This window comes from Panthera onca, chromosome E2, assembly GCF_046562875.1.
Source record: "Panthera onca isolate mPanOnc1 chromosome E2, mPanOnc1 haplotype 2, whole genome shotgun sequence".
Lineage (NCBI taxonomy): Eukaryota > Metazoa > Chordata > Mammalia > Carnivora > Felidae > Panthera > Panthera onca.
The window spans coordinates 61,158,808-61,182,977 of NC_138353.1; the positions used below are offsets into that span (position 1 = coordinate 61,158,808).

At 48.5% G+C, this 24,170-nt stretch overlaps 1 protein-coding gene across 10 annotated transcripts in view; it reads right to left on the bottom strand.

Moving 5' to 3' along the window:
- The window catches only part of FANCA (FA complementation group A), a 62,907-nt gene extending 42,533 nt beyond the window's left edge, over positions 1–20,374 (bottom strand). For 2 of the 10 annotated variants that reach the window (XR_013552610.2, XM_078439174.2), the window contains exons 1-14: positions 20,207–20,363; positions 19,256–19,365; positions 18,815–18,899; positions 14,568–14,710; positions 14,336–14,431; positions 11,909–11,982; positions 7,919–8,028; positions 5,976–6,058; positions 5,460–5,493; positions 4,967–5,033; positions 3,298–3,410; positions 1,174–1,250; positions 746–887; positions 275–408 (exon numbers count right to left, since the gene is read on the bottom strand). Coding sequence is in view for 8 of the 10 variants with exons in the window: in XM_078439174.2 (XP_078295300.2) it covers positions 275–408; positions 746–887; positions 1,174–1,250; positions 3,298–3,410; positions 4,967–5,033; positions 5,460–5,493; positions 5,976–6,058; positions 7,919–8,028; positions 11,909–11,982; positions 14,336–14,431; positions 14,568–14,710; positions 18,815–18,899; positions 19,256–19,365; positions 20,207–20,285 (1,347 nt within the window). In the remaining 2 variants the exon portion in view is untranslated. Of the gene's footprint in view, positions 1–274; positions 409–745; positions 888–1,173; positions 1,251–3,297; positions 3,411–4,223; positions 4,829–4,966; positions 5,034–5,459; positions 5,494–5,975; positions 6,059–7,918; positions 8,029–11,908; positions 11,983–14,335; positions 14,432–14,567; positions 14,711–18,814; positions 18,900–19,255; positions 19,366–20,206 lie in introns of those variants that run through there. The other 8 variants (XM_078439171.2, XM_078439170.2, XR_013552611.2 and 5 more) reach the window with 7 other exon arrangements.
- Positions 20,375–24,170: the final 3,796 nt, after the last annotated feature.

Consider the following 24,170-nt stretch of genomic DNA (forward strand, 5'->3'; position numbering starts at 1 on the left):
CGCAGAAGGTGAGGGGCACCCTTCTGGGATGAGCACACTGTGCCAAGAGCAGCGGGCACATTTGTTTTCCTGGTTTCCTGACCGCACTCCCGTGCTCGGAGACCTGACTGGGCAGGCAAGGAGGCCATGAGAGGAGGGAGCAAAGCCCAGACAGAGCAGCACGGGGCTCCGGCGGGGGGAGGGCAGGGAGAGGAACAGACCTGACCCACAGAGTGCGTCTGTTCCTAGGACGGCGAGTCAGAGACCCACCAGTGGCTGCTGGGGGGCAGCTCACCTGGAACCAGTCTGCATAGGACGGGAACACAGACGGGCCCTCCAGCGCAGCCTGACGCACAACCAGGAACGCAGTGACCATGCTGTCCAGGTCGCAGTTCTCGAACGCACGGGCCAGCAATCGGGCCACCCAATCTAGGAGGGAACGACCACAGTCACAGTTGGCAGACAAGGGCATCGGCAAAGAAAACGCGGACGTCCCGCCAGGGATAGGGCACGGCAGTCAGGAGAACACGCACGCGCAGTGCCCAGTTCAAGAGCCTGGGTAACGAGTGACCCCAAGAGCCAAACACTGATCACGGGAGGCTGTAGCAAGCAGATCGCCACCACGGGAGGCGGACCAAGGGCACAGACAAAAAGACACAGGGCGCCATCGAGGCCGGTGAGCAGAGCCCGCATTCCACGGACAGGCTCACCCACAAACCACAGGACACGCACGCACACGCAGCACACGGCTCCCATCCGGGTGCACCTTTAACCAGCTGCTGCGCCTCGGGTAAGCAGATCACCAGTGTGGACACACAGGAGAGCACATGCCGCCAGTTCACCTCGTGTGTTTCCAGAACTTCCTGCAAATGGCCAACTAGCTCCTCTGGACTTAGCATCGTGAAGAGCTGAAAGGAGTGCCCAAACAAGCCGCGCGTCAGGCGGTGGGGCCTCAGCTCCGTCCCACTTCCCGTCGGACACGACGTGGGGTCGACACGGCGACACGTGTGGGCAGGTGAGGAGGTGCTCTGCCCAAGCGAGACGTCCGGTCTCGGGGCCCCCCGGGGTCCAGGTGTGGATGGTGGGGCCCACGGAGCCCCCTGGCCTCTCTCCCCGGGCTGGGAGCCACAGAGGCTCGCGGCAGCAGTGCCTCCTGGCGCAGGGGGCATCAGGTCTGAGCGTGGCGACACCCACCCTGCGGTACAGGCCGGTGAGCAGAGGGTGGGTCTTCGCAAAGCTCCACTCTTTCTGCATCTGAACAGCATCAGAAACTTCATTCAAGAATGAGAAGAGACAAAGAGGTCAAGTCAGTAATCATGAAAAGCTGTGCCTTGGCTCAATGTCAAAAAAACCTGGTTTAATGTGCATTTTTCAATTGTTACCTGAGTTCACCATTTCCCTGTTTTCCCCATTTTCTATCAAATGCTTGTATCTTTGGCCCAGCTCCCTGCCAGTAATCTTCATCATATCTGCTATGTTTTCTAATCCATTAGTTACATTTTAACTTTGCTCCTTCTACACCCTGTGTCGTTAAGCAATCACTGAGGACACTGTTGAAAGGGTAGCTGACTGGAGCAGGCCCTTCAGAAAGTATAACACAGCACCTGCTGGAAACATCCCTGCATCCCTCCCTGGGGCAGGACCTCCCCCGAGGACACACCACTGCGGGAGGAACCCCCCTCCCCCCCTGGACACGCCACTGCTGGAGGACCCCCCCTCCCCACGAGGACACGCGGCTGTTGGAGGAACCCTCCCTCCCCCCCAGGACACGCCGCTGCGGGAGGAACCCCCCTCCCCCCCAAGACACGCCGCTGCTGGAGGAACACCCCTGCCCCCCCCCCCCCAGGACATACTGCTGCTGGAAGAACCCCTCCCCCCACCAAGGACACATGCTGCTGGAAGAACCCCCCCTGCCCCCCCCCCCCCCCCCGGACATACTGCTGCTGGAAGACCTCTCCCGTCCCCTCAGGACACACTGCTGCTGGAGGAACCCTTCCCCCCGCCCCCCCCCAAGACACATCACTGCTGGAGGAACCCCCCCCTCCCCCCGAGGACACACCGCTGTGGGAGGAACCCCCCTCCCCCCCAAGACACGCCGCTGCTGGAGGAACACCCCTGCCCCCCCCCAGGACATACTGCTGCTGGAAGAACCCCTCCCCCCACCAAGGACACATGCTGCTGGAAGAACCCCCCCGCCCCCCCCCCCCCCCCCGGACATACTGCTGCTGGAAGACCTCTCCCGTCCCCCCAGGACACACTGCTGCTGGAGGAACCCTTCCCCCCCCCCCCCCCCCCCCCCCCCGGACATACCGCTGCACATAGAAAAAGCCTACTGGGCAAGGTTTTCATTTTCACCTCCTGAGTACCAGTGAAAATTGCAAACACTGTCACCGAACAGATGGTGACACCAACCACAGGACACCCATTGGAGGATGATATGCCGTTAACCACTTTTAAGAAAAGCATATAGGGGCCTGGGGGGCTCCAACTCTTGATTTCAGCTCAGGTCATGATCCCAGGGTGGTGGGATCAGCCCTACGTCAGGCTTTGCACTGACACTGTGAAACCTGCCTGGGATTCCCTGTCTCCCTCTCTCCCTGCCCATCCCACACACGCACTCGCTCTCTCTCTCAAAAAAAAAAAAAAAAGCAAAAGCAGCAGCATGTAATTACAACTGAATCTTGAACAGCACGGACTTGAAAAGTGTGTGGGTCCACTTACAAGCAGTTTTTTCCTGATAAATACAGTGTAATACCGTACATTTACTCTCTCATGATGTCTGAATATTATTTCCTCCAGCTTACTTTACCATAAGAACACAGTACATAACACATGTACCGTCCAAAATGTGTGTTAATCGACTGTTTCTGTTACCTGTAAGGCTTTGGTCAACAGTAGGCTGTTAAGAGTTAAGTTCTGAAAAGTCAAAAGCTATATGCAGATTTTCCACTGCACATGGGGTCAGGGTCCCTAACCCCACATCATTCAAGGATCAACTGTGCATAAGAAAACGTTTATATGATTTATTAAAACAAAACCTAGTCACTCTGATAACTAGATTCTCATGATCTACTGAGAAAAGACCACAAGAAAAGTTTGGCGTTAAAGATATTTCTATTGTGGTGACAATATGGCTGACGGGTGACAGTTCTCCTTCCCGTACTTTGTTAGTACTGAGCTTTTTTAATGAGCATGTGTAACTTTCAAATGAAGACATTCGATGATAACGTGTCCTCATGCTCTTGAGCCGTCTCAGAGTCCTGCCATCTGGGCCCAAGCTCCCATCGGGAGCCAAACAACCTGGGCTCTGGAACCTACCTCTCAGCACAGGCTTGTGGGTTAGCACCTGAGTCAGAGTATGACTGAAAAATCTCTTAGGAGAATCTGTCGAAATCATTCTGTCATATGTGTGTCCACAGAACACGCCGAACCTGCAAACACAACATTCAGAGGCGCTCAGCAAAAGAGGGGCCCTCCAGGGTCCCGGCCGTGCCAACAGCTCATCAAAGGCTACTTCTGTCCAGCAAGGCTGCACGGACCTCGAGGCCCCCAACTCTCAGCTCAGGGGGCGCAAAGGCTCGCCCTTTCCAGAACCCTGAAACGTTCACTCTGCCAGGCCGCTGTGCCACAGACTCGAAATGGGAGTCTGGAGAAGTGTGGGTCTACTAAGAAAGGGACCGCCCATAGAGCAGAAAAGCCAGAAAGGGATCGGAATGACCTCCGCAAGTCTGGGTCAGTGCACAGCAATCTGCAAATGTTACAAGGCCTCAGCCTCCCCATCTGTGAAATGGGAACCAGGGGCCAGCAGGGCCTTGGCCAGGCTTGTGCAGAGTGCCTGGCACACAGACATTCAGATGCAGCAATGTTTCCCGAAGCTGATGAAGCCTCATGACACAAGGAAGGAAGAGCAGCGGGCAAGGGACGTCACTGACAGGTCAGGAGGGACAACGGGTGATGGGGCTGCCTGACAGTGGAGCCCTGAGGGCAATTCACTGTGCCAGCGTCAGAGCTGCTGACAGCCGTAGCCAGCTTCTCAGGCAGAAGACCAGCCCCAGTCACGCAAGCAACGAGGAGACACCGAGCAGAAGGGGTGGCCTTCCCGAGGGCCAGACTGGGATGCAAACCCCCGTGTGCCAGGAAGCCTGGCCGCCCGGACCGGGGAGGGAGAGGGGTCTGCTTTTATCGTCAACACTGGCAACTAATTAAGAAACTTAAAAAGAAACAAACATATCAACAGTCATTACCTAACTCTCGGGACAGGAATCTGAGCAATCCAGTCAGGCGTGTTATAAAAGCAGAAAATGCAGAAAGCAAAGCAGTGTTGGTTGTACAGAGTTTAAGCACTGAATGACACAGCATGTCGGAGGGTCACGAGAATTACTGGAGAACAGGCAATCAGGAGCCAAACAATGAAAGAACAGAGGGTTTCCCAAGGCCTGGGAATGCTGGAAAACTCTCCTGGTTTCCCAGGAAAGAACCGACTTCCGGGCTGGCCTCATCCCACATTACTTTGAAGCAAACCCAGACACCCCAACAACCACTCCTGAACGTGAACTACCAGAGAGCCACGCAGCGAGAAGGCTAACGTGGCAAATCCCGACCACGGGTGAACGTGAGTGCCGGCTTCAGGGCGCACCGAGGGTTTGGTGGCCAGAGGGCAAGGGCAGGGAGGCACGAGGGGAGAGCCGAGGCAGTGAGAAGGTCGCTCCAGGAGTGTCCTACCGCCCGCCATGACCCTCAGGGATCCGGGCTCAGACCAGGTGATGGAGGATTCCCGAAGAAAGGGGGAATCTTGAGAGGGAGCAGGCGGACCAGAGGGTTTCTAGCGCTTTCCAGCGGTCGTCCTCACCTGATGTCGTCACAACGGCAGAGAACGTGTTCAGGAACCAGATGTTGATCCTTCGGGACTGTTTCAAATACCCAGGACCTTTAAGGCAATAGGCACTATCCCCTGAGCACACCCAGCAGGCCTGCTCCCAGGACTTACCAGCACTTCACCACCTTGTGCTGTGGGGACCCATCCTGCATGCCAGCGGCCAAAGCCTCGAGAGCGACTGAGGACAGATGGTGGGAACAGAAAACACATCAGCTCACCGCCACAATCCATCAAAAATGACCCCCAACCAGTACTAGTGGACGAGTCAGGTAATGCATCTTTGGAGAAACCTCCCCCACCTCCAGATAACAGACCGCCGAGGCCTCCTAGGTCCCCACATGGCACAAGTCCTCCCCACGCATCCCAGTGGTACCCGAGACGTAAGCCTTTTAAATCAATCAAAACACATAGACAATAAAAGGCTTCCCTAATTAACCGTTACACTGGTTGTCATTTGTAGCTCTGGAGATTAAGTGCAAAGCCAGGAGAGACCGTAGAGGGTCAGTTCAGGTGAAGTACTTGAAATGCAAAGGCAGGAAACCTTGAGAATTCCTAATAAGCAAACGAACTCATGGACAGGCTGGGGCAGGAGCAGGTGACTCACAGATCAGCATTCTCTGAAGTACAACAAACGCGAGCTGTCAAAGCACAAGACCGAAGTCACCGTTAATCACATATGCGTATCACACAAGAAGACCGGTCGCTCTACAGCAAAATGAGAAAGTGCATCCTAGACAGCACCCCAACGCTGGGGAGACCCTGACAGTGAAAGGGCAGACTTTCTGGAAGCATCCATCATGCTCCCTGGGACCCTGGCCCGAAGCCTGCTGGCCTCCCACAGCCCCTGGCTCAGAGGGTTGGCAGAGCTCTGCTGGTGGAAAGTTCTCCCTTCCCTCTCGTCCGAAAGCACAAGCTAGATTCTGGGCTCTCGTGAAGGCCTTCACCCTCAAGAGCTGGATGAGGGAGTAACATTACTCACGGAGCACCTCACGAAAACAAGATTCCCCCATCAAAGCTTATACACTATAACGTGGGTCAGTCAGATATTAGCCGCTTGTCCAGAAACTTGCATTCCCATAACGAACCGATTCCCAACTCTTCATATCACTTTTCCTCCTACCTGGCCCATCTGTTCAGGCTCTACATTTCTTCTGAGATCCGAGTTTTTCTGAAATCCTCTCAAAACAAACATTTGCACAAGATCTGAAAGCCACAAAACCCAAAAACGTCAACGCACTGCAATCTTCAAATTGCTGTGGATGACACAGAGAATCCACTTTCCAGGGTCTGGAGGATGAGGACCCACAGGAGGCGTCACCCCACACACAAGCATTCACCAGCCCAACCCACAAAACCCTTCCTGAACCAGACTGTGCTCTTTGCCACTCTATTTGAAAGGGAAATTCTTATCATCCATCAAGTTTATGGAAAGGATTTTACTCTTAAACAAAAAAGTAGCATCTGGGACATCTCGCTGGCTCAGTCAGTACAGCAGGTGACTCTTGATCTCGGGGTTGTTGAGTCTGACCCCCACATTGGGTGTAGGGATTACTTAAAAATTAAAAAAAAAAAACCATCTAAGGGTTTCATGTGGATTATCTCTCCAGCCAATCTCCTACCCCAAAATATAAGGACTGTTCCAGGAAGACCCAGAAGCATTACATTCAGGAGAATGGGGCAGGAAATGGACCCATAAGTTCTGATAAAATTAAAGGACTGAAATCAAAAATATTTTGTCTAATCTTCAATTTAAATTCTCTGAGCCCAGACTATAGGATTCAGGAATCACAAGGAGCTCACATCCATCACCACGAAAGCTTTAGGAAAAAGGAACATATCTTTTGTGACGTAAAAAAAAATTCACAAGCTACCTGTGTGGAACATTCTACTTCTCATCTAATATGTTGCTTATTTGGAGATTTCATTCCTCAGAATTACTGACAACGGCAAGGCTCTGCTGGCTCAGAGAGCAGCCTAGGACAGGGCCCACCCAAAGGGAAAGACACCCAGAAAAAGACAAGTGTGACAAGAAAACTGCCACTCCGAGCTACTGTCCAGGCAATGGACAGCATGGCGCCCCTGCTCTCACCCAGGGTCGGATGATGATTAGATCAGGCCGTGAGCTTAGCATGCCTGCCACACTTCCTGCTTTGCTTTTCCAGTGCACCTTTTGAAACGGCTACTTAGGGGACGCCAGGGTGGCTCAGGCGGTTAAGTGTCTGACTTGGGCTCAGGTCACGATCTCTCAGTTTGTGAGTCCAAACCCCACACCGGGCCCTGTTCTGACGGCGCAGTCTCCTTGGGATTCTGCCTCTCTCTCTCTGCCCCTCCTCTGCATGGGCTCTTTCTCAAAAATAAACATTAAAAAAATAATAACCACTTAGAGTTGAGCCCATAAAAAGTTGGTGACCTCAGGTCCAATCACCCCACAAGTAACGGGCACTCGTACCCTGTCTCCTGCTCGCTTGTGAACTTCCCTAGCTAACTGCAGCTCTCCTTTTCTGGGATCCGAAAGCAACAATTTCCGTGACTTGACTTCCTTTCTGTGAGCACACTGAGGCTGCACCTCCAATCAACAGGGCCCCGGAGGTGTTCATCTCTCCGGAATGGGAGCTGAGGGGCTGAGGGAGCTCCCTGCAGACCCCGTGTGGTGGCCTTGTAGCTCCTGGTCTGGCAGATCGTAATCTGCGTATTTTAAACACAGTAGCCACCGGCCCCCGACACAGCGGGTTAACAGACGGACTTGGCGAAACCTCCACAAAATTCAAACACGAGCAAACCCAGGCAGGAGGCCTGGGTGGAGACGGTCTCACGCGGTGGTAGCCCTAGATTTTCTTCTAGGTCGTTGGTGCACTGTGACTTAATTACCGCATGTTGTGTGAAGCAGGGCTCCAACTTCACGCGTGTGGCCGCTTGTCCCAATACCACTCGGCGAATGGACTGTTTTTCCGGATTCCCATGCCAGGGGTGCGGGGCTGTCCTGTTTCCCACAGACTGTCACAGCAAAAAGCATTCCCGCTGACTTAAAGTTTATCCGTGAACCTGCCCCTGTTGTGAACTTACCAGAAAGCATAGCACTGGCGATGTCACTGTACAGAGATGCTTCCATTTCCTCACACAGAAGGCACAGGTTCCTAAAGAGCCACGCCACTGTGGCCTGCGTGTCAGCATGACTAGGGACAAAGCACACACCATGTGCTCACCATCCCTCGATATCCACCAGGCCGTTTTCTTCCCCGGTCACTTCACTCAGAAGCTGGGGCACAGAGAACGATCTGGCGACCACGTGAGCTATTCCCAGAAGTCACAACAAGCCCAGCTGACGTACACGGGGTATCGGAACAGCTGCTACTGACATTAAAAATGATCATTTTCGGGGCACCCGGTGGCTCAGTCGGTTAGGCATCTGACTTCGGTTCAGGTCATGATCTGACAGCTGGTTGAGTTCAAGCCCCGTGTTAGGCTCTGTGCTGACAACTGAGATCCTGGAGCCTCCTTCGGATTCTGTGTCTCCCTCTCTCTCTGCCCTTCCCCTGCTCATACTCTCTCTCTCTCAAAAATAAATAAACATTAAAAAAGTTTTAGGGGCAAAAAAAAAGAAATTTTTTTTAGCGGTGCCTGGGTGGCTCAGTCAGTTAAGTGTCTGCCTTCGGTTCAGGTCACGATCTCGCGGATTGTGAGTTTGAGCCCCACGTCAGGCTCTGGGCTGACAACTCAGAGCCTGGAGCCTGCGTTGGATTCTGTGTCTCCCTCTCTCTCTGCCCCTCCTCCAGTCGTGTTCTGTCGGTCTCTCACTCAAAAATAAAAACATTAAAAAAAAAAATTTTTTTTTTTTTTAATGTTTTTAAATAATCATTTTCAAAAAGTTTAGGGGCACCTGGATGGCTCAGCTGAGTCCAACTTTTTTTTTTTAACATTTATTACTTATTTTTGAGAGAGAGAGAAAGACATAGCATGAGCAGGGGAGGGGCTGAGAGAGAGACACAGAATCCGAAGCAGGCTCCAGGCTCTGAGCTGTCAGCACAGAGTCTGATGCGGGGCTCGAAGTCACGAACCTCCAGATCATGACGTGAGCTGAAGTTGGACGCCCAACCTACTGAGCCACCCAGGTGCCCCGGTTGAGTCCAACTTTTGATTTTGGCTCACATCATGATCTCACAGCTCGTGAGATCAAGGCCCATGTCAGGCTCTGTACTGCCCACCGGCTCGCTCTCTCTCAAAATATATAAATAAGCTTTAACAAAAAAAAGTTTATTTGGAGTAGCTTACTACTAATCGAGTACAAAGTAAGCTCAATTAGAGTAAAATAATCAAAAACAAAACAAAACAGCAGCGATTTGAAGCTATGGTGGTCATCGAGGGCATCAGGCACACACAACTCCATTTGGGGCCTGGACCCAGAAGCAGGAGCAGTGGGTGGGGTGGTGGGAGGGGTCCTCACCAGTCAGACTTGCATTTCTCTGGTGACTAACGACATCTGGCATCTTTTCGTGTGCTTAGCCTTACGTGTATGCTCTTCAGACAAATGTCTATTGAAACCCTTGGTCCATTTTTAATTGGATTGTCTTTTTACTGTTGAGATATAAGAGTTCTTTACGCTAGATACTAGATAATCAGATACCTGATTTGCAAATAATTTCTCCCATTCTAGGTGTTGTCTTTTCACGGTCTTAACAGTCTTAAGAATGCTGCACACAAAAATTTTAAAACTTGATGAAGCACAATTTTCCTTGACATTTTCTTTTGTACCATGAATTTTAGGCATCTTTTCCAAGAAACCATTGCCTAATCTAAGCTCATGCAGACATAATCCTAGATTTTCTTCTAGAAATTTTATGGCTTTAGCTCTTATGTTTAGGTCTTTGGTACACTGTGACTTAATTGCTATATGTTGTGTGAAGCAGGGATCCAAGTTCATTCTTTTGCATGTGTAGGTTCAGTTGTCCCAATACCACTTGTTGAACGGACTATTTTTTCCCTGTCCAATGGTCTTGGCACCCTTGTCGAAAATCACCTGACATATACGTATGGGTTTATGTCCAGACTGGAAATCCTATTCCATTACTCTAGGTCTACCCTTATGCCTGCACCACAGCCTAGCTTTGTAGTAAATTCTGCAGACAGGACCTGTGACTCCCCAACACTGTTGTTCTTTCTGAAGGAATTTTGGCTAGTCAGGGTCCCTTGTACCTCCATATCAAAATCAGAATCAGCTTGTCATGGGAATGCAAGCTGGTGTAGCCACTCTGGAAAACAGTGTGGAGGTTCCTCGAAAAACTAAAACTAGAACTACCCTACGACCCAGCAATTGCACTACTAGGCATTTATCCAAGGGATACAGGTGTGCTGTTTCGAAGGGATATATATACACCCCCGTGTTTATAGCAGCACTATCGACAATAGCCAAAGTATGGAAAGAGCCCAAATGTCCATCGATGGATGAATGAATAAAGATGCGGTATATATATACAATGGAGTATTACTCAGCAATCAAAAAGAATGAAATCTTGCCATTTGCAACCACGTGGATGGAACTGGAGGGTATTATGCTAAGTGAAATTAGTCAGAGAAAGACAAAACTCATATGACTTCACTCATATGAGGACTTTAAGAGACAAAACAGATGAACATAAGGGAAGGGAAACAAAAATAATATAAAAATAGAGAGGGGGACAAAACAGAAGAGACTCATAAATATGGAGAACTGAAAATTACTGGAGGGGTTGTGCTAGAGGAGATGGGCTAAATGGGTGAGGGGCACTAAAGAATCCTCTCCTGAAATCACTGTTGCACTAGATGCTAATTTGGTTGTAAATTTTAAAAAATAAAAAATAAAAAAGAATCAGCTTGTCAATGTATGCAAAAAAGCCAGGCTAGATTTTGATGGAGATTATAGTGAATGTATAGATCACTGCAAGGAAGTGTAGAGAAGGAGTACTGCCATCTTAACAACATTGAGTGCTCCAATCCATGAACATGAAACGCCTATTTATTCAGGTCTTCGTTTCCCTCCATTACGCTTTAGAATTTCTAGTATACAAGTCCTGCACTTCTTTTACTTTATTCCTAATTTAATCGTTTCAATGTTCTTTTTAATGGAATTACTTTGTTTTCAGATTGTTCACCGTTCTTGTATAAACACACGATTGACTTGTATGTTGATGTTGTTTCCTGCAACCTTGCTCAACCAGCTTAGTAGCTCTAATACTTGACAGTGTGGATTCTTTAGAGTTTTCTATATGCAAGATGGTATCCTCTACAAATAGTTGTGGGGTTTTTTTAATGTTTATTTATTTATTTTGTGAGGGAGACAGAGAAAGCTTGAGCGGTGGAGGGGCAGAGGGAGAGGGAGACAGAGAATCATAAGCAGGTTCTGCACTGCCAGCACAGAGCCCAACACAGGCCTCAACCCCATGAACCATAAGATCACGACCTGAACTCAAAATCAAGAGTCGGACGTCTAACCAACTGAGCCACCAAGGCACCACTCTTTTATAATTTTTAACAATATTTTATGAGAAGGGCACCTGGCTGGTTCAGACGGTAGAGCGTGCAACTCTTGACCCCAGGGTTATGAGTTTAAGCCCCACTTCGGTGTGAACATTACTTAAAAATAAAATCTTAAAAAAAAAATTATCACATGACATATCTCATACAAAGAAAACGTTACCAGGACACCAGGGGGTTTCAGTCAGTTGAGCATCTGACTTTGGCTCAGGTTGTGATCTCACAGTTCATGAATTCAAGCCCCACGTCAGGTTCATGGCTGTCAGTCTGTCAGTGCAGAGCCCACTTCCGATCCTCTGCCCCCCTCTCTCTGGCCCTCCCCTGCCTGCACTTTCCCAAAAACAAACGTTAAAAAAAAAAAAAGAAAACACGACCAAGTCTGGGCATAACAACAACTTTAACCATAACAAATGTTCTCTTTAAATAACGAAGAGTTTCAGTGATTTTTGGCTTTAACATATAAATAAGTAATTCATTAGCAGGTTAGATTACAAAAAATAAATCATGTAATATTAAGGTAATATTGCATTATCGCCGGTACACTACCTTTCCAGCAGCTCTTGGAAGCTCACAACGTTTTGTATGTGAAGCTGCCACACGACCTCAAGCAACAAAGAACCCTAAAGAAAAAAACCGTACTGTGAGTCCGTCACGTGCACACTTCCCCGCAACGTGCAGGCTGCGTACCTGAGCACTGTGCTCTATGCAGAACTAAAGCGGGGTAACAATCACGCCCTAAGATACACACTGGATCCACTTTGGCCTTAACTCACCAAGCAGGGGCGCCCGGGGGGCTCAGTCGGTTAAGCTTCCGACTCTTGATTTCGGCTCAGGTCACGACCCCAAGGTTCATGAAATCAAGCCCCACGCCAGACTCTACGCTGACAGCACACTGCCTGCTTGGGACCCTCTTTCTCTCTCTCTGCCCCTCCCCCACTCACGTAAGCTCTCTCTCAAAATAAATATTAAAAAAAAAAAAACTAAGGGGCATCTGGGTGGCTCGGTCGGTTGAGTGTCTGACTTCGGTTCAGGTCATGATCTCACGGTTCGTGAGTCTGAGCCCGGTGTCGGGCTCTATGCTGACGGCTCGGAGCCTGGAGCCTCCTTCGGATTCTGTGTCTTCCTCTCTCTCTGCCCCTCCCCTGTTCACGCTCTGTGTCTCTTTCTTTCTCTCAAAAATAAACATTACAAATTTTTAACAAAAAAATAAATAAAAATCAACTCACCAAGCCTTCAGTCACTCACCATTACCATCCTTCACCTCCTGGCACCCTACCCAGTCTCTACTCTAACTTGCTTCAGTGCCTTTCTCCCATGTGTTCCAAAACAGAGACTGGACCTCTCAACATCTGCTCTTCTTAGAACTCTCCAGTGGCCCTTCACAGCTTCCAGAGCAAGGCTGAGACTCTTGGATGCAGCACAGGCCAGCTGTGACCCAGCTTCTGTCCCTCTTGTTCTCTCCTATCCCAGTGAGGTCCTCCCTCCTGGAGCAGACACCCCTCCTCCTCCCCGCCAGGACACCTCACTCAAGTCAGCTGTCTCCCACTGTCCGCTTCGTCCTACTCTCCACCCAGCAAAATGGCACTCTCCCTTCACACGCCATGCAGCTGCCAGCTCCCTTAGAAAGCCTTTCCCAGGGGTGCCTGGGTGATTCGGTTGAGCGTTTGACCCCAGCTCGGGTCATGATCTCACGTGAGTTCAAGCCCAGGCTCGGGCTCTCCTCTGTCAGCACGGAGCCCGCTTCAGATCCTCTGTCCCACTCTCTCTCTGCACCTCCCCTGCTCATACTCCCTCTCTCAAAAACATTAAAAAAAAGCAAGCAAGCAAGCAAGCTTTTCCTAGGGACACCTGGGTGGCTCTGTTGGTTAAGCATCTGACTCTTAATCTCGGCTCAGGTCGTGATCTCACTGTTTGTGGGTTTAAGACCCACGTGAGGCTCCACTCCAACAGCGAGGAGCCTGCTTGGGATTCTCTCCCTCTCTCCTCTCTCCCTCTCTCCTCTCTCTCTCTCTCTCTCTCTGCTGTCCCCCAGTGGCACATGCATGTACTCTCTCAAAATGAATAAACATAAAATAAAAAAAAATAAAAAAGCAAGCCTTTCCTAACCACCCGATCATGCAGCTGTCACTCTTCCCTGCACACCTGTGGACACCTGTATTCCTGCAACTAGTGTGCATTCAGCTGCCCCTCCCTGTAACTAGTTATCAGTGAGCGCCAGGACCGTATCAATTGCTGACAAATCAGGTGAACTCTATAATGTATGCTGGGTAAGAGAATGGGGGGGAACCCATGAGTGCACCATTACCTGAGTTTTCTCCTATCTTTTCTATATTCTTACTGATCTCATTTAATAACCAAATAATTCCCTTCAGTTCTGTCAACTATTCAAAAATCTGCAAGACTACTGAATTAAAAATGTTTCAAAAAAAATAAAACAGATAAGGATCTTTTTTTTAATAATAATTTTTATGGGTGTCTGAGTGGCTCAGCTGGTAAGCAACCAACTCTTGGTTTCGGCTCAGGTCATGATCCCATGTTTTGTGGGTTCAAGTCTCACATCAGGCTCCATGCTGGCAGCATAGAGCCTGCTTGATTTTTCTCTTTCCCTCTCTCTCTCAAAATAAATAAACTTTGGGAAGAAAAAAAAAGAATAATTATTAAATTGCATTTTTCTGGTTGACTACACTCTCCTGGAAAATTGTTCATAATTACATATAAGAAGATAGAGCACCATGTGTCTGTGGTACATTCTAGTAAACGGTACTAATTATGGGTGAATACCAACAAATACAGTAACTGAAGGCACTTCTTTCCACCCACAGAGGCATCCGCTGAATGCTTTCATCCCCCAGTCTGTGATTAATGAGACGCTGGCTGGAACCCCCGAGAACATCCAGGGGCTCTCTGGGCTCGACCCAAACCAAGAGACTACTGGAGAAACCCTGAAAGTCAGAGCCACCATGTCCAATGTACCTGTACTTCCCACAGTTGCTGACACAAGGAGAATCGGGAGAACATGCTGTGTGCCAATAAATACTGAGCCACCTCCAACAAGGAAGACAGTTTCTTCTGAAAAGAGAGATTAAATCTTTAAAAAAAGCAATAATAAGCAAACACTTGAAACGACATTAAAGAAATGTGCTACTTTTCCCAACAGCTCCAGAGCAATGAGCGCGCACAGCGCGCCCATCGCCCGGCGTCTCACCCTTTGCTCTGCGCTCAGCAGCACCCTGTGCGAGGGCTCGCCATCAGACACACAGATCTGCGTGATGCTGGAGGCCACCATCCGGCTGGACAGCACTGCCACAGGGACACCCAGCCTTGAAGCTTGATCCCGCAAAGCAGAGCCTTAAAGACAGAACAAAACATGAGGGACACACTACAAAATCTAAAACAGAAGACCTGGCGTTTAAAAAGCCTTTTAAGCTGCAGCCGCCCAGAAAATGGTCTTCTGAAGGGGAGCACAGATCTAGAGGGAAAAACAAGGGATGGAAATAAGACCATTTCGTGACTGAAGCCACACACAGGACAACAATGGTCAGCATTCGAAGCCCACAGTTGCACATGCCAATGTCTCCGTGTGACACAAATAAGGGAGCTTGCCAGATATATTCTTAGAACTCGATCAAAGTTTTCCAAGGAGCACAGTCAATTGGCAACTACGGTGACTCCTGCAATGGGTTCCTGTCTTTGTAATGACTTCAGTGTCAAAACCAGACCTGCTTCCACTGGATTTATACTGATGTTTGGCAAGTGGGTCGTTCCCAAATGCTGTGCCACACATTGGTGGGTAGTAGAGACCACAGGTGTGGTCAGCCCTCGGACTGGCAGGTGGAGCCTAGGTGCTGAGCCCACAGGCAGCCACCAGCCTCCTGAGTATCCAGCCTCTGGTCTGCATTCAATCAAGTGAGAACTCCAATCAGCCTAGACAAGGTAATGCCTACAAGCAAACTGCCATCTCATTTATTTGACTTCCAAAACTAGGGGGTTTTTTTGTATTTTTTTAAAAAGCTGTAGCACATGCCCATTATCTTCAGGGTTCTGAAAACACACACCAATATGTAAACTAAAACAATAATAGTTACAAAGATTGCAAATGACGATATCAGAAATCATCAACTATAGGGGGTGCCTGGGTGGCTCAGTCGGTTAAGCGTCCAACTTCGGCTCAGGTCATGATCTCAGGGTTCATGAGTTTGAGCCCCAGGTCAGGCTCTGTGCTGATAGCTCGGAGCCTGAAGCCTGCTTCAGATTCTGTGTCTCCCTTTCTCTCTGCCCCTCCCCTGCTCACACACTGTCTCTCTTGCTCAAAAATAAATAAAAACATTAAAATTTTTTTAAAATTATTAATTATAAAGGTCAAGAAATAATTCATGGTAGAAGGGAAGAAAATGCTAATTTCTAGCCATTTTTGCAGAGCAAAGGAAACCATCAACCAAACAAAAAGGCAATTTACTGAATGGGAGAAGATATTTACCAATGATATATCTGATAAGGGATTAATACGCAAAATATATAAAGAACTTCTACAACTCAACACACAAAAAATCCAGTTAAAAAATGGACAGAAGACCTCAATAGACATTGTTCCAAAGAAGACGTCCAGATGGGCAAGAGACACATGAAAAGATGTTCAACATTACTCATCATCAGGGACATGCAAATCAAAAGCACAATGAAATGTCACCTTGCACCTGTCAGAATGGCTAAAATCAACAACACGAGAAACAAGTGTTGACGAGGATGTGGAGAAAAAGGAACCCTTGTGCACTGTTGGTGGGAGTGCAAACAGGTGCAGCCGCTCTGGAGAACAATGTGGAGGTTCCTCAAAAAGTTAAAAATAGAGGGGCGCCTGGGTGGCTCAGTTGGTTAAGTGTTCAACTTCAGCTCGGGTCATGATCTCCCGGTTTGTGAGTTCAAGCCCCGCGTCGGGCTCTGTGCTGACAGCTCAGAGCCTGAAGCCTGCTTCTGAGTCTGTGTCGTTCTCTCTCTGTTCCTCCCCCACTCGCATTCTGTCTCTCTCTCAAAAATAAAGATTAAAAAAAATTTAAAAATAGAACCACCCTAAGATCCAATAATTACACTACAAAAAAACTAATTCTAAAAGATATATGCATGCCAACGTTTATTGCAGCATTACTTAAAATAGCCAGAATACAGAAAGAAGTGTCCATCGACTTGGCTAAAGATATGGTATATATACAACGGAATATTACTCAGCTACAAAAAAAGATGTTACCATTGGTAACAACATGGATGAATTTAAAAAACATAATGCTGGACATTAAAAAAAAAGGGGGGGGTGCCTGGGTGGCTCAGTCGGTTAAGCATCCGACTTATGCTCAGGTCATGATCTCACCGTTGGTCGGTTCAAGCCCCATGTCAGGTTCTGTGCTGACAGCTCGGAGCCTGGAGCCTGGAGCCTGCTTTCCATTCTGTGTCTCCCTCTCTCTCTATGCCCCTCCCCTTGACGCACTCTCTCAAAAATAGACATAAAAAAAAAAAAGAATATGATGCTAATAAGTGAAATAAATCAGGGAAAGACAAATACCATAGGATTTCACTCATTTGTGAAATTTAAGAAACAAAACAAATGAACAAAGGAAAAACAGTCTTAAATACAGAGAATGAACTGGTAGTTACCAGAGGGAAGGTGGGTGGAGGGATGGCCAAAAAGATAAAGGAAATTGGGAACTAAGAGTACATGTATCTTTTTTTAATTTGACTTTGTTATTTGCAAAATTTTTTAATGTTTATTTTTGAGAGAGCAAGAAACAGAGCGTGAGCAAGGGAGGGGCAGAGAGGGAGATGGAATCCAAAGCAGACTCTAGGCGCTGAGCTGTCAGCAGAGCCCGACGCAGGGCTCGAACCCACGAAGCGTGAGATCATCACCTGAGCCAAAGTTGGACACTTTACCAACTGAGCCACCCAGGCACCCCAAGAGTACACTTATCTCGACGAGCACTCAAAAATGTACAGAATTATTGAATCATTATACTGTACACCTGAAACGGATATAACAATGCATGCTAATTATACTTAAGTTAAAAAAAATTACAAAAAAAAGAGGAGCACTTGGGTGGCTCAATCAGTTAAGCATCCAACTTCACTTCTGGTCATGACCTCATGGTTTATGAATTTGAGCCCCACATCAGGCTCTGCGTGCTGTCTCTCTCTCGAAAATGAACATTAAAAAAAAAAAAAAAAAAAGAATAGCCATTTCTTTCTGAATTGTCTCCATGGGAAAGTGTCTGTTTTTATTTATAAGGCTTTAATCTTTTTTTTAAATTTTTTTTTAATGTTTATTTTATTTTATTTATTTTTAAAAAAAATTTTTTTTTAACGTTTATTTATCTTTGAGACAGAGAGACAGAGCATGAACGGGGGAGGGTCAGAGAGAGGGAGACACAGAATCTGAAACAGGCTCCAGGCTCTGAGCTGTCAGCACAGGGCCCGACACGGGGCTTGAACTCACAAACCGCGAGATCATGACCTGAGCCGAAGTCGGACGCTTAAGCAACTGAGCCACCCAGGCGCCCCAAGGCTTTAATCTTTTTTATATAACGACATTTCCTATGTATCATAAGTAACACAACCACTATCTTCAACAGGAAAAACCACTAAAACATTCATGAATTAAGGGTCTTATATTTCTGCAGTCAAGGTTAAGAGCTTTTTATACAAGTTCTTAAGCCTTGATCCAAAATCCATACAAGAAAGTGTGTGGCTAAGCTTGGTTCCCCAGAATGACACATTGTATGTGGAATTCAAATGTAATTATGGCAGTGAAAATTACTATCATTTATCAATGACCTTTGACAATCAATTGTCAACGTAAGTCTATTTGTTTAAGGTTACTCAAAAAAAAAAAAAATTTTAAAATTAATGAATTAGTTAATATTTCCCTGAAGTAAGTCATTTCATAATAAAATGTTAATGACCAGAAAATAATTGAATTTTTTTGTTATTCCCACAGAACTTCCCTGAATCTCATATTCTCAAATTTAAATACCTTGAAATAGTCTCAAACCTGGAAATATTCTTCTGGTTTCCTGCCTGCTCTCCCCAGCCCAGCACAACTTGTTTTCACCACTTCTAGAAAGGAAATGCACGTTACTGTCCCATGTTTTTCCAAGGGACACTTTGGTTCCTACTGCTTTCTGAGCCCTATGTTGAGTGAAACACTGTTTTTTATTTCTCTTAATGTTTATTTATTTATTCACTTTTGAGAGAGCACAAGCAGGGGAGGGGCAAAGAGAGAGGGAAAGAATCCCAAGGAGGCTCCGCACTATCAGCACAGAGCCCGACATGGAGCTTGAACTCACAACCTGAGCCGAAATTAAGAGTCAGACACTTAACCAACCACTTTTGTTTATTAGAAGCAAATCAAGACCACTTTACATAAAGCTCTCCCATATCTCCATACATTAAGAAAATTAAGTTCTAACTTACCTATGAGTGAACTAGAAAGATTAGTACAGGCCTCAGGATCAATCAGCTGATTGAGACACAGTGTCTTACGTGGTGCACCTTCTACCTAGAAACCAAATACAAAGAACTCTATTCTTAAAAGTTCAAGTTGTGTGTGCATAAAAACAATTTGTGTATATAATGCTTGCCTACTGCATTATTCTTAAATATCTCGAGGTAAACATTTTTAAAAAGCCAATCTTACCAAACCTTTTTGAGAAAAACTAAATTCACTCTGAAATCACATTTTATCTCCAAAAAAGATAAATGCTCACAACCTTTTTCTCATCGAGTCAACATTTAATGGGTGCTTCTACCAGATACTCAGAAGGCTTTTTCTGGGTCTCTAAGATTATGCCTTGGCTGCATGCAAAACACCAAAACTTAAATCTGCCTGCAAAGGTCGAACCAATTCCCTCTTACCTCGAGCAGAAGGTCATTCAAGTTTAGGTGGCGTCTCAGGAGGTGCACAGCGGATTCCTGTAACTTCTGCTCTGTTCCAGGACTGTACATTTGCCTCTTGACCCTTCCCGCTAAGGGCGAAAACCAGTTCCACGAAATTACAGCACACCTTAAAAACTCATGTAAGAAGACTTGGTGACATTCTAGACCCCCTGATGTGGTGCACCTCGGGGACACATTACTTCGTGGTATTCTTATGAAAAATGCAAATCTAATCATGAGAAAACATCAGACACACCCAACTGAGGGACATTTTATAAAATGAGGGACCAGTACTTCTCCAAATGTCCAGGTAAGCAAAGACCCAGTAACTGTCACCGATGGGAGGAAATCTAGACAATTCTCTGTGGAATCCTGGGACAGAAAAAGGATATTTTGGGAAAACCTGATGAAACCCAAGCCTAGGGGTTGATTCTTGTTCAGTCAGGTTACGTGGTTCTGGGAGTAGGCTAAGCTGACCCCCTTACTGTCATCCCGCACTCCTGGACGCAGAGTATTAACTCCCTGCCTCCTAGAACCATCTTTCTTGACGTCGCGTTGGAAGGGGGCCAGCCCCGCGAATGCAGGAAGAACCGGAGATCTACCGGCACAGGGGTCGTTGGGATGGGAAGAGGGCAAAAGAGACGGGAAGTCGGGGGAGACCAGGACCAGGGGGCGGGGGTGTGGGGGGAACAAGACAGGGGGCACAGGACTGGGTATTGAGGGAGAGGAGAACTGGAGGTCGGTGGGACGCGGGCAGGAGGCGGGGGTTCAGGGCGGAGGAGGACGAGGACCGAGGTTCTGGGGAACTGGGAGGAGGCAGGAGGTCTTGGGGGACAAGGAGAGGCCGGGGACCGGGGCGACGGAGGCTAAGGAGATAAGGGGTCTCAGGGTCCGACACCGCCCACTCCCGCAGCCCTGGTGCCCTCTTACCCAGCAGCTCTGTCCACCTCCTCTTGCGACTCCCCAGCCCCGAGGTCGAGGCGGCGCCCTCCACCTGCGAGTCCGACATGGCGGGAACTTGCCATTCCCTCCGCAGCCTCCTGCATCCGGCCCGCGCGGCCTCCCCATTGGCTACGGCCCCCGCGGCCTCCCTATTGGCTGGCGGCTACCCGGCCTCCCCATTGGCCGCCCGGTGCTCGGCCACACTCCGTTGCCCGAGGGGGCGAAGGCCTCACGACGCGGCCATCTTGGTGGCGGCGTGTGCCGCCATGTTGGTGGTGGCAAGAACGAGGCAGGTACCCTGATACCTGGAGAAGGGTGATGTCACTTTAGAGTTGACGGGTAGCGGAGCGGATTCAAAACAGCGTCACGCGCGAGAAAACGGTGGCATCCTTGTGCATTATTCCTGCCGAGAATGGCCGGCCGATAGTCATGCCGAAAAACCCGACAAAGCCACAACCGAGGAGACTAAAAAGCTCTGAGCTGTGTTGTTCATCCATCTGGGCGCCCCGGTTCCTGGAGTTGGAAGGGGGCGAACCCGCGCGGGCTGCTTGCGGCCCAGTGAGACCTTCTGCAGCGATACAGACAGTCTGAGGCTAGTGCGACTGAGCCCTCCTTGTTAACTTCTATTTGACTTTAATTTAAACGTAAGTGGCCGCAGGTGCCCATGCGAATGGGTCGCAGGTGTTAAAACCTCGAAGAAAGCAGGTCCCGTGGGGCGCGGAATCGTACTGCGTCGCTGCGGTGGCTTTCCCTCGATGCTCTTACCTGTGAGATTCATGGATGTTGTGCTTAGCTGTAGTTAACTTGTTTTCATGGCTGCCTAGTATTCCCTGGATAAATAAATATATATACACACATATAACTGATAATTTGTATAATTTATTTTCTGTAAATTCTGATGTTTTGAGATTTTAAAAGCCTTTCTGGCTAGGGAGAGACTGCCCCCCCCAGGGGGGGCCCACAGGAGCCTGCCGTTGTTAAGAAACTGTCCAACTCAGAGCCACACCTCCTCCATCTGGCCTCAATCCTAGGAGGCTATAGTGTGCTACCTTCATCATACCCTGGCCAGCTGCCGGGCAGCTACCACCGCTGGAGCCCACAGCCCACCAAAACTATTCAAACTAGCCAATCGTAGCGGTTTACCCAGCTCAGCCTTAACTTTCATGGGAAAACTCTGATAAAGACCTTGATCTCTATCAAAATCAGCCTTACTATTCTGTCCCCTAGCCACCTTGGAGCTGCCTCGTGTGGCCTTTCACAGCCTGCCATTCCTGCAGTGTCTAGGACCTGTGAATATAATGCAGTTTGTTTTTTCCTGAGCCTCTTCGGTCTCCTCTTGTGACCAGCTCATAAAGATTACAAAATAGATTTTTTTTTTCAGTTAAACCTATGGCAGCTTAAGGTTAGAAATGAGGCCTCGGAGCCTGGTTTGCACACACCGTGGGGCCGGGGGACCAGCAGTGGACAGAGGGCCATAGGGCTGTCACACTGGTGAACAACAGGCAGAGGGAGCGTAGAGTGATGCTTGGCTCATTTCTGTTTAGGATGAACTGTGGATTCTCTTAACACCTCGAATTGAAAGAGCACTTACAGATTTGTTTAAACAAACTTTACCATATAATCATGTTTATGCATATATGATAAAACAAACATAAGTGAAAAATGCTTCGAGGGTGTCCTGAGCCCTGACTTCTGAAGGGTGAACTAAAAACCAACTTGGTTGTCCTGAGTGTTAAAACCCGGTTCTTCCCTCCTACGTAACGCTTCCTCCTGAGTATCTCCTCTACTTCTGACAGGTCTGGTCCCCAAATGTGTGGGCATTTTTCCCCTAAGCAATTCACTGTGACACCAACTGGGTATACTACAATTCAAATAAATTCTGACACTATTTATGGGGACAGTATCAGATCCCACAGGTGAAGGGCTCGGTCTGAGCCCCTCGGTCAGCTTACCGCCCACTTCAGATGCCACTTCCAACAGTAGGTCCCCAGATTTCCCAGAACTTCTGTCAACAAATCCGGGGGTCCCACGACCCCCTCCTCAGGTTTGATTAATTTGCTAGAGAGGCTCATAGAAGTCAGGTAAACACAGTTACCAGATCATTAAAGGCTGTGAGAAAGGGTACAGGTGAGATGAACCGCTACACAGGGTGAGGTCCAGGGGAATCCCAAACACAGGCCATCTGTCCTCATGGAATTGGGGTACATCTCCCTCCAACTGTTGTGTTCGCCAACCTGGAAACTCTCCCAACACTGTACTGTTGGGATTTTACAGAAGTAAAATCATCATGAAGGCGCGATTGATCATTAGCTCCATTTCCAGCCCCTTTTCCCTCCCTAGAGGATGGGGACCAAGCTGAAAATTACAAGCTTCTCTAATCATTACTTGGTCTTTCTGGTGACCAGCCGAGCCACGCAGGAGCCACCTAAGTGACCCCATCAGAACAAAAGGTGCTCCTACTGTTATCACTTAGGAATTTACAAGAGTTTCAGGAGCTCCGTGCCAGGACCAGCGGGGAGAGACCAAGATGTATTTTCTGTCCTCTCCCAAAGGGTTAGAAGAGCTGAATCACCTCTCAGCTGAGGCTCAACATCCAGCTTTTCACACAATATCACCCTGTCAGCCACGGAGCCCTCTTGTGATGCAGGAGGCCCTCGAAGAGCGCCCCGCTGTCAACTCCTGGATTGTCTTCCAAACTTCTGGAAAGGGCACACTTTCAAATCTGTGTGCAGGCTATGACCCTCTGCGGAACTGCTGGCAGGCCCGGCCCAGATCTGGAGCTGCTCACCTTGAGATAAATGCCCACAAAACCCCACGGGGGGGCGATACAAGCCGGGCAGTGGGCTGCAAGATGTGGCCGCAAGTTCTCCCCCACCGTCGAGAGGTGGAGTCTATTTCCGTCTCTTTGGTCTGGACAGCCAATGAGACGTGAGTAACATGATACAAACAGAACCTTGAGAAGAGCTTGTGCTTTAGAGTTGGGAACGCTGAGCTCCCCAAGGAACACACCTGAGCCAGCCTACCTGAGGATGAGGCTACGTGGAAGAAAGGTGGGGGCCCGGCCAACAACAGTCCCAGTCCCTGGCGGGCAGCCGGTCCAACACCAGAACCTGGGAATGAGGCCATCACAGGCTGTCCAGCTGCCAGCAAAACGCCAGTGATGTAGGAGTGGGAGTGAGGCTGGCTCACTAGAGGAATGATGGGCTAAGGAAACCACTGTCACTTTAAGCCACTAAGGTCTTGCGATGGTTTCTTACAGAGCCACAGATCATTGATAAAGTCCTTTACACATGATCTATCATAGGAGCGGGGGGCGTGAATATCATTCCAACTTACAGACAGGAAACAGGCATTCGCAGGTTAAGGGATTTGCCCAAGGACACACAGCTAATACATGGCAAAGACAGGAAAAGAACTCAGGTCTGTCTGATCCCCAGACCTAAGCTCTTAAACTGGAGACACGGGCAGGTGGGGCTACAGCCCTCTAATGGAAGGGGGAGAAGAGCCTCCTGGGTTTGCACTCCACATAATTCCTCCTCCTCAGCCTCTGCCTTCCCAAAGACAAGGTATTGGGAAAAAGAGATATCCCTGAGAAAGAGAACCCAAACTAGGCTGGCTCCCTCCCTCCTGCATCTGCCTTGCGTCCTCAATGCCTGGATTTCTCACCTTTTCCTGGCACTTCTGTCCAGCATACGGAGACCCTGCCTCGTTTCATGACAATGTCTATATGGAAATGGCCCAGAACAGAAGAAAGAATGTGAAGATGAGTGTTTCCTTGACATTGCCCAAGGTGCCAGGAAACACCGGGAACAAGACCGAGTCTCTTACAGATCCTGAACCCCATGTCCAGCCCCGTATCCAGATGGGATATGACCAAAAGGCTTTCACAGCACAAGAATCCACAAAAGCAAGTGCCCTGGGGATACTCCTCCAAGCCCTCGGGGGGCAGGAG